This window comes from Bos indicus, chromosome 3, assembly GCF_029378745.1.
Source record: "Bos indicus isolate NIAB-ARS_2022 breed Sahiwal x Tharparkar chromosome 3, NIAB-ARS_B.indTharparkar_mat_pri_1.0, whole genome shotgun sequence".
Taxonomy (NCBI): Eukaryota; Metazoa; Chordata; class Mammalia; order Artiodactyla; family Bovidae; genus Bos; species Bos indicus.
In genome coordinates, this window is record NC_091762.1 from 117418108 (window position 1) to 117431602 (window position 13495).

General features: G+C 43.9%; 1 protein-coding gene across 48 annotated transcripts in view; it reads left to right on the plus strand.

The window, feature by feature from the left end:
* The window catches only part of LRRFIP1 (LRR binding FLII interacting protein 1), a 161499-nt gene that overhangs the window by 97002 nt on the left and 51002 nt on the right, over positions 1-13495 (plus strand). For 17 of the 48 annotated variants that reach the window (XR_011565966.1, XM_019957993.2, XM_019957994.2 and 14 more), the window contains 5 exons: positions 1761-1808; positions 4556-4600; positions 5220-5270; positions 8339-8377; positions 12006-12065. The exons of 9 other annotated variants lie outside the window; for them this stretch is intronic. Coding sequence is in view for 38 of the 39 variants with exons in the window: in XM_019957993.2 (XP_019813552.2) it covers positions 1761-1808; positions 4556-4600; positions 5220-5270; positions 8339-8377; positions 12006-12065 (243 nt within the window). In the remaining variant the exon portion in view is untranslated. The remainder of the gene's footprint in view (positions 1-1760; positions 1809-4555; positions 4601-5219; positions 5271-8338; positions 8378-12005; positions 12066-13495) is intronic. 22 more of the 48 variants (XM_070786956.1, XM_070786959.1, XM_070786958.1 and 19 more) reach the window with 6 other exon arrangements.

The following is a 13495-nucleotide window of genomic DNA, read 5'->3' on the forward strand; positions in this document are numbered from 1 at the left end:
GCTGTGCCGCCCCTGCTACTAACACCAGGACGACTCCTTAACTGTGCTTTTCCAGGGGCGTCCTCTCCCCACGATGGCTTGGAAACGTAGCTAGAGTTACCGCAGCTGTTTATAAGGCCACCTGTGAACTCAACGGAAGATTTTAAATACTGGTTCTTACTTTTGTCCTAAAAAGTGGGACAGGTAGAATGCAGTATTTGATACGGGTATAGAATTGGCCAAAAAGGAAAAGACAGAAATAGAAAAACGGATAATGCAGACCTCTTTTGGAATTTACTTTTTTGTCAGATTCTATAGGCCCATTCCTTTTTAAAAGCCACATTTTCTATCTGTGTAGTCAGGGCATGAGATAAAGGAGGGTTGATGGCATCGAACTTTTATACATGGAGCTTGACAGTGAAAGCGGAGCTAGCAGGATTTGAACGCAAAATAGCTTTAAGCAGTTGTGTTTAACTTAAGCTGTTGTTGAAACATGACTGTGGGAAGTATTTCCCTTCTCAATTTATAGTCTAAGGGAAGGAACTTACAGAAAAGTGTTTGGCTCATGTGCTTTAGCTGCTCAGGTTCTATATTGGTTGAATTTTTAAAGCACTGATAAGTTCTCTCCTAATTTTCTTCGTCACGTTTTCTACTTACCACCATTCCTAAGAGAAAGGGGCGAGACCATTGAAGGGCCATATGTTTTAAATCTGGCCGACTTTCAAAATAAACAGAAACTAAACCAAATATAAAGCCAAGTATAACAGCAGCAGCCTGTTTGGTTCATTGTAAAACCATTTCAAGTGCTGTCGTGCACTTCTCACATGCGGTATTTTCCCTCTGATTTTAAGTTTTTTGTGTGCGAAAGGAAAATCGTCTCTGTGTTATACGATACAAAGGTTTAGATGGTGGTTTCTTGGTTTTCTTATTGGAAATCAAGGGAAAAGTGAGGAGAAAAGCAAAGCCCCTTTATTTGGGACTCCACCGGGGCTCCCACCTAAATTGGGAATTGCTATATTTTGGCGACAATAATAGCCATCCTGAATCTGCTTTTGTAATTCTCACTTGGGCAGCTGCAGTTTAGATAGGCAAGGTGAAAGCATGGAGATATTGGCTTTTTTTCCCTGTATCAAGACCTCTTCTACAATAGGCTGCTTGGCCATCTTGCCGTTAGCAGCATATGATAAAGACGTCCACAGCCCAGAAATTCTCGAGGGCCTAAATTTAGCATAGATATCAGATGGCTGGAGCAAGTGTATCAGAAATCTAGGGCTCAGGACATGGTTTCTGCCCCTTTCCTCTGGTTTTCTCATCCCTGTTGTAGCAACAGAGAAATGGCTCTCCGGTTTGGCTTCTCTTAAACAGGGGTGGAAAAGAGCCGGACACGACTGAGCCACTGAGCACACGCACACGTGTGCGCGCGCACACACACACACACACAGTGTTTTATGGCTGCAGTACATTTTCTCTGAGGGCACAGCCAGCTTGACAGAGGGGCTCGTCATGCTGCCGGGCTGTTGAAATTCCTGGTCTCTACGGAGGTCTCCCCCTCGCCCCAGCAATGCTTTGTCCTGGCATGTCTTCCCAGGTGGGGAGGGTCATCTTCCTGGGCTCACAGGTGGTGTGGGGGTCTGCAGCCCCCCGCAGAGCCCCGCCTGTTCTAACTCTTGTTGCCTCGGCATGTTCCCTTGACCCTGGGGCTTGGAAATGCATGTCGGAACAGTGTCCTACTCAGAGCGCGTGTCACTTCTTGCCTCATCTTCTTTCCCTTCTGTCTACAGAAATATTATGGGCTGGATACAAAATGGGGCGACATCGAGCAATGGATGGTAGGCCTCAAATATGATTTTTCAAAGCTTGAAACGGTCTGTGATTTCATTCTCCCACACTGTAATTGCATAGCTAGATCCTGGCTGCCCCCTAATTTAATACTGAGAGGCTGCCTTCCGGGGGATGTTTGCATCTGGTCTGCTTGTTTACAGCCCCTGTGAAGGCTGCTTAGAAAAGGTCCGGCCAGGCGTCTGGTGAGGCGGCTGGCTCCTGGAGCCCCCCAGGCTAGCATGGGGACACTCATGCCGGACCAGGGCCCCCCAGTGTGAGAACCTTCCTGTGACCGGCCGGCCTAGCCAGCAGCTCTAGCCGGAAGCCAGAGGAAGCATTGTGCTGTGTGGTCTCCATTCCCAATTGCAGTCAGCTGCCCGGCCACTCTCCTTCCGAACTTTATCCTTCACTGCTGGGCCCTGCTCACCTCGTGCACTGTCCCTGAGAAACCATGGTTCTTGGGGGAGAAAATTCCTTTATCTTCTCACCCTGTTTCCTGGCACAACTTATCTGTTCTTCGTTGCCGGGGACCAGCCCTGGCTGATCCAGGGTATTCGAAGGAGAGGCGACGTAGGCGAAGATCAGGAAACAATTGCTTAATTAAACGTTAATTAAGGATATAAAGAGTAATAGAATGAGGATAGCTCAGTGAGGAAATTCAGTAGAGAAAAGAGGCTGAAATAAGGATAGCTCAGTGAGGACATTCAGTGTAGAAAAGAGGCTGAATAATTCAGCCAGAAGGTAAGAGAAAGAACGACATGGTGAGACCAAGTTTCGGTGAACAAGGCCCGCACTTTATTTTCCAAAGTAGTTTTTATACCTTAAGTTATGCATAGAGGATAATGGGGGAAGGGGTAGAGTCATGCAGCAAGCCAGGCTTTCTTCCTGCAGACTTATCATATGCAAAAGCTTAGGTGATTTGCATCATCTTCTGGCCCGGAGGCCTGTTAACATTTTAAGACCCTTTCTTCAGAAAACTTATTTTTCTCTAAAGGTGATTGGCCAGGAGCCACCCTCCAAAAGCATTAGATAAAGTTGCATTCCTACAGAGCAAAGGTGTGGTGGGCTATAACAAGAAAAAGAATTAACTCAAGGGTCCTAGGTTACAAACATTAAAGCTACTACTTACACCAATTATATTAATCAATGCACTGCCAGGGACACAGCAGGTAAGGGATATGCAGACTTAGCAGCAAACATTGGCCCAAGAAGTGAAAATCCCTTCACCAATACAATTTCTAATCAATCTTTTAACTACTCAAAAGAATCTGTGTTTAGACAGTTTAGAACATCTCCTGCCTCTCACGGTTGGGAGGCTCTGAACAATCACATGTGGCCGGAAAAACCTATTCAGGCAGGCTAGAGGATTTCCAAAGGAGTTTGTAGGTTAAACACTGTCACACCCAGGAATCGTTAACTGGAGCTGTAAGCTAACTCTTTTTTCAGAGAGGTAGTGGGGGACAGCCCCCCATAAAGTCAGAGGTGTAGGTGAAAGCTCAAAGCAGAAAGTAGGCAGACTCTGGTTTTGGGGGTAGATGGGGGACTCCTGAGGCTCGATCCCACCTTTGCGTATGCCGAGCCTCCTTCCTCATGACCTTTGTCATGGGCGGAGTTCCTCACTGGCTCCCAGCAGTGATAGAATTCCAGTTGAGCTATTCCAGATCCTGAAAGATGATGCTGTGGAAAGTGCTGCACTCAATATGCAATATGCAATATGCACTCAATATGCAATATGCCGGCTCCCGGCACTTCGTCATTTAAGAGCTGGCCTGCCCTTCACGATACCACCCCCCGTCCTTACAAGCCTTTCAGGCGGAGATGTTGCCCCACAGTGGGAGGCTCTGGAAGGGGGGTGGGCTCTGAGAGCCGTCCAGTGGTCATCAGTTCACCCCCGAGTGCCCCCCACCTCTCCTTGTCCTTGTCACCTTGCTTGCTGGCCTCACAGACATCATCGCATCCTTCCAGCCTTTGAGAACCAAGCCAGTATGCAGCTGTCCCATTAAATGTCCCTTATACATAAAATGATCCAAGGAAATAGAAAATTACCTACATCGTAGAGATCTGTGTATAATATAAAAGAAAACAGCTGTTGATATACAAAGAACACACAATTCCTCTATTTAAACAATTAACTTCAACCTCTGTTATGTGTAACCATCATTTTAACGCTTATATGGCATAGGTATAAATTTAACAAATCTTAAGACACAGTTAAAAGAGGTGTCAGTGTTTTATATGCCACTGAGAAAGAAAATGCTAATTATAATTGTGAGCAACTTTGATTATAAGGTATGCCTCGACTTCAGAGAAGTCCAGATGCAAAATGAAACATCTTAGGATGCAGTGAATGTAGTAGATAGGGTGGCATCCACGTTGGATCTCTTGCAGAAATGGTTTCTTCTCTGATTCCTGAACAGAAGTGAGTAGGTTTTGAATGTCAAAAGTAGGTTGATTTAAATGCACCAGATTCGATTAGGAAAAAAAAAAAAGAGCCTGCTTTTCACCGAACACATGCTTGTTTTTAAAGCCAGAATGAAACATCCCAATGATTTGTGTGCTTAAGTTCCAGTCTCCACCCCCACCTGCTTTAGAAGAAAACATTTTCTCCCAGTGGTTTAATTGAGGCCTTTAAGCAAAGTAAATATTTGTTTGACATTTATATCAGAAATACTGTATTGAGACGCGGTTGGACGGTCTTAGGGCTTCTCCTGTCTGCCTCTAACCTTTCTGTGCTGTCTCCTCATTGCTTTGGTAGGAAGACAGTGAACGCTACTCTCACAGATCCAGAAGAAACACGTCGGTTAGTACTGTCTTCCTCTGTTACCTCGGCGTTTCGGCTGAAGTCTGCTTGGCTATTCTAGTGGCTGAAATAACATTAATTATCTCTCTATCCGCCCACCTATCTATAAGTATATATATCTGTCTACAGATCTGTGTCTATATCTATATCTAAGAAATTAACACTGATACGATTACCGATACAAAGACTGTGAACTCAGCTTTTAGTACTTTGACTTGACTTTGGTGAGAGGAAACTTTGAAAATTTCCTCAGTATTTATGAATGTTTTAACGAGTATTAATATGTTCATTACAGTTTTAGTGCTTTCTTTGCTGTTGAATACTCATGAATAATTTGCAGTCGTGTGCATGAAGCTATATATTTGTACATAACCAGCGAAGTGAACAACACCACTTTAATGAAGTTAATGTAAAACCATGTTATCCAGAAACAGTCCTGTGATACTTTGCACAAACAGAGCCCTTTTGGGGAGCACACAGGTTCATGGGCACTGAGATTCTCAGAGGGGCCTGACCTGCCCCCGGCCGTGTGTCAGGTCAGCTGCTCTCCTCTGAGAGCTGGGCGTCTCATGTCTGTTACCATATCTCCTCACGGTTGTTTCCATCTTTCTTTCACTAGGCGTCTGATGAAGATGAGCGCATGTCAGTGGGTAGCCGCGGAAGCCTGAGGGTCAGTAACCAGGATGGTTGGGTTTGCATGGTACAGTCTGTGTCCGTGGTCCGTGCCCTCCCACCCCTGCGTTCAAAGTCCTCGTTCATTGTCAAGATGCTTATTTAACATCTGTCCAACGTTGGGATGTTTCTTTGTGATGCAGAGAGTTGATTGATGCGTTGTGTCTTTCTCCCCAACGTGGAAGTTATCGTTTTTTCATGTTGGGTCCACGTCACCAAACTGCCCCATTTAGATCGGGTCGTCTCGTTGCTAGTATGATGAGAGGAGCATGAAGACACATTCTGTCCTTACAGAAGTGCAGGCTCCCATCCAGTTGGAATCTCAGTGAAGTAACTACAAGTTAAAGTAGCTGTTATGCAGTGATGCTTTGCATGGCTCCTTGAAAGCTGCTGTGGGCTGCCTGGTAAAAAGTTGGAGCACGTTGAATCTATCCAGCCCGGGGCCTTCGGCAGCCTTCCCTTTCATCAACTGTAATGAAATCTCTGCATCACGGACAGCTTGATGGTTGATAAACAGAAATACACATCCTTCCTTAAACATTCCAAAAATCTTAATTATACTTGAAAACATGGTGTGCTTTGGGAAGTTACGTAGAGAATATGTGTTTGGCTTATTGGTTCTTCAACTCAATGAGTTAAACTCAGCATGTCATTGACATTTGTTGATGTTCAGTTGCTCATTCGTGCCCGACTCTTTGCGACCCCATAGGCTGCAGCACGCCAGGCTTCCCTGTCCTTCACCATCTCCTAGAATTTGCTCTGACACGGAGTCAGTGTCATTTGCCACTGGGTTAAAGCTGCATCTCCCTGGTAATAATTCAGTCTCAACACAGCCTCTCATTTTACTGAAGGGCTGTATGGAGCAGAAGGCTCACTTTTAATCACTGTGATGACTAAGTTGTGATATCACTCCTAGCCTTCTTATATTCCCACTAAATGTGCATTTAATTCGGCTGTTTATAACAGAAAACTACAAAGGTGATCACAGTTCGCCTTTCTTATCCCCAAGTTCTGCATGATCCAACCAACCAGAGATTAAAAATAGTCAAGGAGAAAAATTTCCAGAGAGTTATAAAAAAGCAAAGCTTGAATTTGCCGCACCGGCAACTATTTACATAGCATTTGACATTGTATTTACAACTATTCACATAGCAAAGAGTCAGACATGACTTTGTGACTTTGCGTCTGAACGACAGCAACACAGCATTTACATTGTGTTGGGTGTTGTAGGGACTCTAGAGATGACTGAATGTATACAGGAGGGTGTGCATGGGTTATGTGCAAAAGCCAGGCAATTTTGAACTAGGAACTGGAGCATGTGCAGATGCTGGTGTCTGTGGGGGTCCTGGAACTGACCACCGCCCCCCGACAGATGCTGAAGGACGGCTGTATATTGTTGCTCTGGTGTTAGCAGTGGTCATTGTCCTTAAAGTGCCAAAAGCAGATACATGGTGACCTTGCCAGAAAGTTACAGTTTAAAAGTGAAGTCAAAGAGCTTCCTTTCTATTTGAAACTTTCTCCTTAGCCACCTACTTGTAAATTCCTCATCTGTCCTGTGACATGATTCATCCAAGAGGAAGTAAGATTCATGTAACGCAAACAGTATCAGTGTAGAACTCAGTTTATAGACTCTGTAGTCAAGGGACAGAAATCACAGCTGTTGAGCAGACCCAGGAGGAGATCAGGTCCTTAAAACCAAGTGAAGAGGATACTTTTTCAAGGAGGAGGAGGGTGAGCATGTGAGCACAGGACTCACATGACCGTTAGCCTCCACACCATGAGGAGGTCCACAAGGGAGCTTTTGATGGAAATAGAGCAAAACCTGATTATTTGGGGGCTCAAATCTCTCTATCAAAACAGCGTTTTCCATCTATGATACTCCTTGAACTTGTATTCAAGATTTTTTATGTACTTGCATTTTTCTGGGAAAATAATCAGTTCACTTTAAGATTCTCAGAGGGTTTCCTGGCCCCCTTAAAACTATTGTACTATTCGTTACTGTTTGGCTGTTTACAGCATTTATTTCATTTTTAAGGATTTTAACCAGAAATGAGCTAAGCTTTTATGCTGGATACCTGTCTCTGCCAAGATATCAAGTGTGTTTGTTTTAGGATATAAAATTTTAGAGGACCTCCACAGTTAGGACACTGAATAAGAGAGGGGAGAAAGTGGAAAGTTGGTGGTGGGTGGTGTTTGTCGTTAGCCGGGGGGTATGTTCCCGTAATGCTCTTGATCTAAAGGAATAGCTTAAAGATTTTAAAGATAAAAACCACAGACCTTGAGAACCTGGATCCTGGGAATAAGAGTGAAACTTTTTTATTTTTATCAATATAGAAAAAGCCCAGAGCAATTGAGGAGGCTGCTCAGAGCCAGGGCTTTGTGACAGCATCACCCCTCAAGCCCCTCCGGGGCCCAGAAGCTCTGGTCTCTCCAGGTTGGTGGGCGAGCAAGGCTCCCCACTGCCCCCTGAGGGCAGCTCATCTCAGTCCATCTCTGGGTAGGACCAATTTCTGCTGTTTTACATATTTTAATATTTGAAAATCTTTATAGTTTGCAAAGTTCAAAAACCATATCTTTTATCTCCTGACTTTCTCAAAACACAGGCCGTCTTCATTCCATTCACAGTGATGATAAGCCCTTAAAAATGGAAGAAATTTTTTTTTCTAGTGTTTGTATGGACATCCTCAGAAAATCTGGATTTAGATATCAGAAGTCTAAGTTTTCTTTATTTAAAAATTGATAGTGATGCATCTACTGACGCTCTGTCTAATGTAAATGGCGGGCACTAGGTAGGGGAGGAAGCAGGATTGTTCAAACTGCTTCAGATTTCATGAATTACAGCAACGTCTGCCATGGAGGTTTTATTCAACGTTAATGCATTTTATGGCAGCTGCTGCTGTAACTGCGTTTGTAAATGCACATGAGATCCTAGAAGTCATGAAGAAAATTAATTTTAAGATTTTCAAGATTGCTTTGTTTTATGTTTCTGTTATATTGTGCTTAGCTTTTACCTGATTGTGGGCAACTCTCTTCTGTTGTTTTTCTCTTCCATCCTTCCTCCGACAGTCGCAGCCTGACTTGGAGTACGGGGGCCCCTACGCCTGGGTGAGATGTGCTCTGATCCGAATAGTGTGGCCTGGCAGATAATAACCTGTGGTGTGTCCACTAATATTGTGGGTGCTTGTCTAAAAAGCCAAGTTCATCTTTGTGCGAAGAGACACACGTGCCCCCCTCCAGTCCTTTCCTGGAGACTGAGGCCAGAGGGCAGGCGTGCCCGCAGCTGTGCTTCCGAGAGCCTCCTTGCAGCTCTGCCCCTCCTCCGGTGTCTAGAGTCCAGGTGTGGACGCTTGACCGTCTCCCTCACCGGGCAGCCTGTGAGCACCGCTGTTTGCCAGGCTCTGGGGTAACAGCCGTGGGCACCAGATGGAAGAGACGGGGTCTTCTTGCAGGAAACCCCAAATCAGATCAAGAATTCCCAAGCCTCTACATTTCCTGTAACAGATTAAATTTAAAGTCATTTTATCTAATGAAAAATTTATTATTTCCTAATCTGTATCCTTTCAAATTAAATGTCCCAGATGGCTCTTTGGCCAGAGAGTGCTCTTTGAGAAAGACCCCAAATCCAGTAACAAAATAAAGCCTTTAAATTCAGCATTTCCCTTCTGACATCTGTCTAGAAGAGTTTCTGCAGCTTATGCTTTCTGTAAACCTATACATTTAAATTACACTCAAGGTAGAAAAATGTAATCTCACCAGCATTAATCACACTCAGCATTAAAGTGACTCAGCACTGAAATTATATTGGATTATACACTTCTCTGCTTGAAGGATTTTTTTCCCAAAAGGATTTTGTGCTTCATTCATCCCATTGTGCTGAAAAATTATTTAGCAAACTACCATTTTTAAAACACATGTTTACCCTTAAGGTGATAACAGGGCACAGCACAGCTCATCTGCACAGACATTTGTCCCCAGAGCCTCCCCGTGGAGCGGCTCTTCTCCACTTCAAAGACAACTGAGTGCATCGAGTGCGCTTCAGAGCTTTTATTTTGCCTTTCGTTATTTGTTTCCCATCTCTGATGCCCTTGAAGGTGCTCTGTCTTCTGACTTGGTAGAAACAAATGGTCAAGTATCGGCCTGGAATGCAGGCGACCCTGGTTCAATCCTTAGGTTGGGAAGATCCCCTGGAGAAGGGACTGGCTACCCACTCCAATATTCTTTGCCTGGGAAATCCCATGGACAGAGGAGCCTGGCGGGCTACCGTCCATGGGATCAAAGAGTCAGACATGAATAACCAACTAAACACACATATACATTAATTTTAAAAAAACTATTTAGTAACAGTTGCCTTTTGCATGGTCATGTGTGGAATTGGTTGATACTTTGACAGCACTGCATGTTATTAGATGACTAATTAGAAGTTCCATTAGACTCATTGGTTTTGATGGGGCATCTATTTTTGTATCTTGCTCGTCCTTTTCCAGAAAATGCAGATTGGTAAATGTCTCTTTACTCTGTTCTCTCTTAAGAGCAGTGCTTCCCAATGTTACTGTATGAAGGATTCACCCGAACTTGTTAAGATGCATATTCCCAGGCCTCTGGGGATTCCGATGTCTAAGGGGCGACCAGGATGCAGGGGGTCTGTGCAGTGAAGAGAGCTGAAAAAAATTTCTGTAGAGCAAAGCTAGGTGAACACATGCCTCCTGTGGGCTTTTCGTTCTAATGTCGTGACAGTTAATTTTCAACTCTCCTTATTATCCTCTTATGCCACTAAAAATGGTCCCACCAACCTGAATTCAACACAGAAAAACTACCCAAGAGGAGAAAGGTGGTGTTTTTGCTAAGAAGGTCAGAGAGATTCTTTCTAGAGATGTTGTCAGTGAGATCTCTGTGTGGAGGCTATGTTGTAGGAATACATTCTCTGCGACAGAATTTCATTACGACAGAGAAGTGTGGATATTCATTCCGCAAAGCTTTCCAAAGAAGGGTTTTTCCCGCATGTTCATGGAAGGCCAGAGTAGACAGGGACAACTGGAGGAGTGCCTTTGCCCTCTCAGCCCCCACCCGCCCTCTGCTTCTTGCTGCAGGCTAGACTGGAGACAGAGAAGAGGAAAGGAAAAATTCACCTAAAGCAGTATGTATGTTACAAGCAATAATGGACAGCCAGAGGGTTTATATATGCAGTGTGTTTTCTTCCTTATTTATTAGCAAAGTAAAAGTCACCTAAAATTGATTGATGCTAGCCTTCAATATTATATTAATTTTTTTCCAGAAACTAGTTTCTAAACAGATATCAAAGGAATAAGATTGAGATCTGAAATGTAAAGTCCTTGACATTTAAGATTATTTCCAATAATCTCATCAGGCAAGAGAAAAAAAGGAGGCTGAATAAAATGTCTGCCAACCTCCAAAGATTTTTTATTATCAAATTTATTTCAGAAATGTTTTAATGTACTCATAGTTTTAAATTTTACTTTTGAAGGATTTCTACATACTCCTTCTCATTCAGAAACCTCATATTGACTTGCTTTTGAGTTGTAACACAAGTAAATACATAGTTTTATAGTCAAGGTTTCCTGACCCTGGCTTTATAATGTCTGGAAATCCGTGTATTTATCGTCCATCAGCATCACAGCTGCAGAGTATGTCTGCCTACCCCCACCCTTCCAACAAGGAAACATATCCTGGTCCTTCCTCTGTGCTGGGCGCGTCCCCATCTGGGCAGCACATCCTTCACAGTCAGCCCTGATCTAATCACTCGTTTTAATCAGATTTAATCCCCACAAGGGCCTTGTAAAGTATTTATGACTCCGCACGTTTTCACAGCCACAGCGGTGGAAGTTCCAGTGGATGAAGTAACTTGCTTTAGGCCACATGACGGAGCTTCTGCTTGGAGTCTGGACTCACGTGTGACCCTGCATGTCCTTCCACTTTTAGCTGCTATGCCTCCTTTTTCCGACTCGAGAGCTGGCTGTGTCCCTGACACCTGACAGTTCTCATCCTGAAGCAGCAGAAATTTCCTTATAGGTGAATGAGAGCAGGTGTAGAAGCCCAAGCAAACTTTGACAAGGACTTGGGAGGAAAAGGGAGACAGACACACTCTTAATCATTCTCTCTTTTTTTTCCTGGAGAACAAATTATGAAATACGTCCTCAGATTTCACTTTGAAAAAGTAGGAAAACTGGATGAATGAAAGCCTCATATTATAGATTAGATTTTCCATGATGAACGTTTGCATTTAATTACGAATTGAGTAGACCGCTGTCTTTGAATCTTCTGAACACAGCTTCATAATGAGCTGTGGTTTTAAGGGTGTCATGGCGAACCAAGAGCTGAAAACTAGTTGACTCAGATGGAGGCATTAGCCTGCTTGGCTGGCATTCAGGCTTCTCGAAGGCTGGGATTCGCGCAGTACCACCACAAAACTGGAACGCAAGTGCGACTCACTCCACGAAGACGTGGCACTGCTTCCATCCCTGAGTGAGTGCCTTGTAGACTCCAGTGATACTAAGAGGACAGCTTTGACTCCCGGACAGGGCTGGCTTCTCCTGAGCTACAGCTCAGAAGCATGGAGCCAGTGGGGCGCCTGCTGGGACACGTGCTCTGCTGGGCATGTCCATCCACTCCACTCCAAGAGCTCAGTCTGCGCCTGGCTAATTCTTCTTGCCAACCTGTCCCTGTCTCTTCGTTTGTGTACTGATACCAGCTTCTCTCCTTTTCTTCCTTGACACAGACAAATGGGTATGATGGAGACTTATATGGATCACAGTCCCTGAGTAGAAGATCTGGCAGGGTTCGTATAGTGAATGTACATGACGCACAACTCAAACAGGTTGCTGCAAAGCCTTTTTAAAAAGTCTGCTAGATTTAGCTTCTTTGGTTCTTTTCTGTGTCATATAGTCCTCTTGTGTGTGTGTGCATGACAGAATGAAAGCTAACGTTTTTCAACTGGCTAATGGTCTGTGTCTTCTAACATTCTAAATGTTAGTTTAAGAGATCAATACTGAAAGGAATCTCTTAGGTACTAAAAGGTTGAATTAAATATTAGCTCTCTCTTTATTTTATTGCCCTGGGTATATGTATATGATGTGCATATGACTATATCCAGCTCTCAAATACACTTAAATTCGACATTTTCACAGTTCTCCACATTGATCCTTTGTAATTTCAAAGACACATGTACTAGAGCCTGTGTTTTGCTAAACATTGCTGCTTGCAGTGTTCACAGCTTTGGGGTGGGAAGCGGGACAGAAGCAGAGAAGGGCTGTACATGAGGAGAGAGGCCTTGGGATTGGTCAAGGAGACCATTGGGAATTCAGGTGCTTGAACTGGGCACATTTGAATTTAGTTTTCCGGATCTGCTGCACATCTCTTATACATTAAATTATCTAAAATCTTCCTGTTCTTCTTGACTTCATTTATTTTCCTGTTCAGTTCAGTTCAGTCACACAGTCGTGTCCAACTCTTTGTGACCCCATGGACCACAGCACGCTAGGCCTCCCTGTCCATCACCAACTCCCAGAGTTTACTCAAATTCATGTCCATTGAGTCAGTGATGCCATCCAACCATCTCATCCTCTGTCGTCCCCTTCTTCTCCCGCCTTCAATCTTTCCCAGCATCAGGGTCTTTTCAAATGAGTCAGCTCTTCGCATCAGGTGGCCAAAGTATTGGAGGTTCAACTTTAACGTCAGTCCTTCCAATGAACGCTCAGGACTGGCCTCCTTTAGGGTGGACTGGGTGGATCTCCTTGCAGTCCAAGGGGCTTTTGGGGCTTCCCAGGTGACACTAGTGGTAAAGAACCCACCTGCCAATACAGGAGGCTAAGAGACTCCTGTTCAATCCCTGGGTCAGGAAGACCCCCTGGAGGAGGGCATGGCAACACACTTCAGTATTCTTGCCTGGAGAATCCTATATACAGAGGAGCCTGGTGGGCTACGGTCCATAGGGTCACAAAGAGTTGGACACGAAAAGTGAATTAACAGCAAGAAATTTTACTAGTTGTGTAAAATAGTATTTTTAAAATTTATCTTAGTTATATTTTATTAAGAAATATTATATGTACTTTTAAAAATATTTTCAAGTTCCAAAGGAGAAACTCAACACTCTCTTAGCTTTCTGAAACTAGCCGATCAGGTTTTACTGCCTTATCCCTATAAGGATTGCATCCACTTCTGTTTCATCTAGTTTTTCTCATTCCAAGCTAAAAGATCCTCCCACTTTAA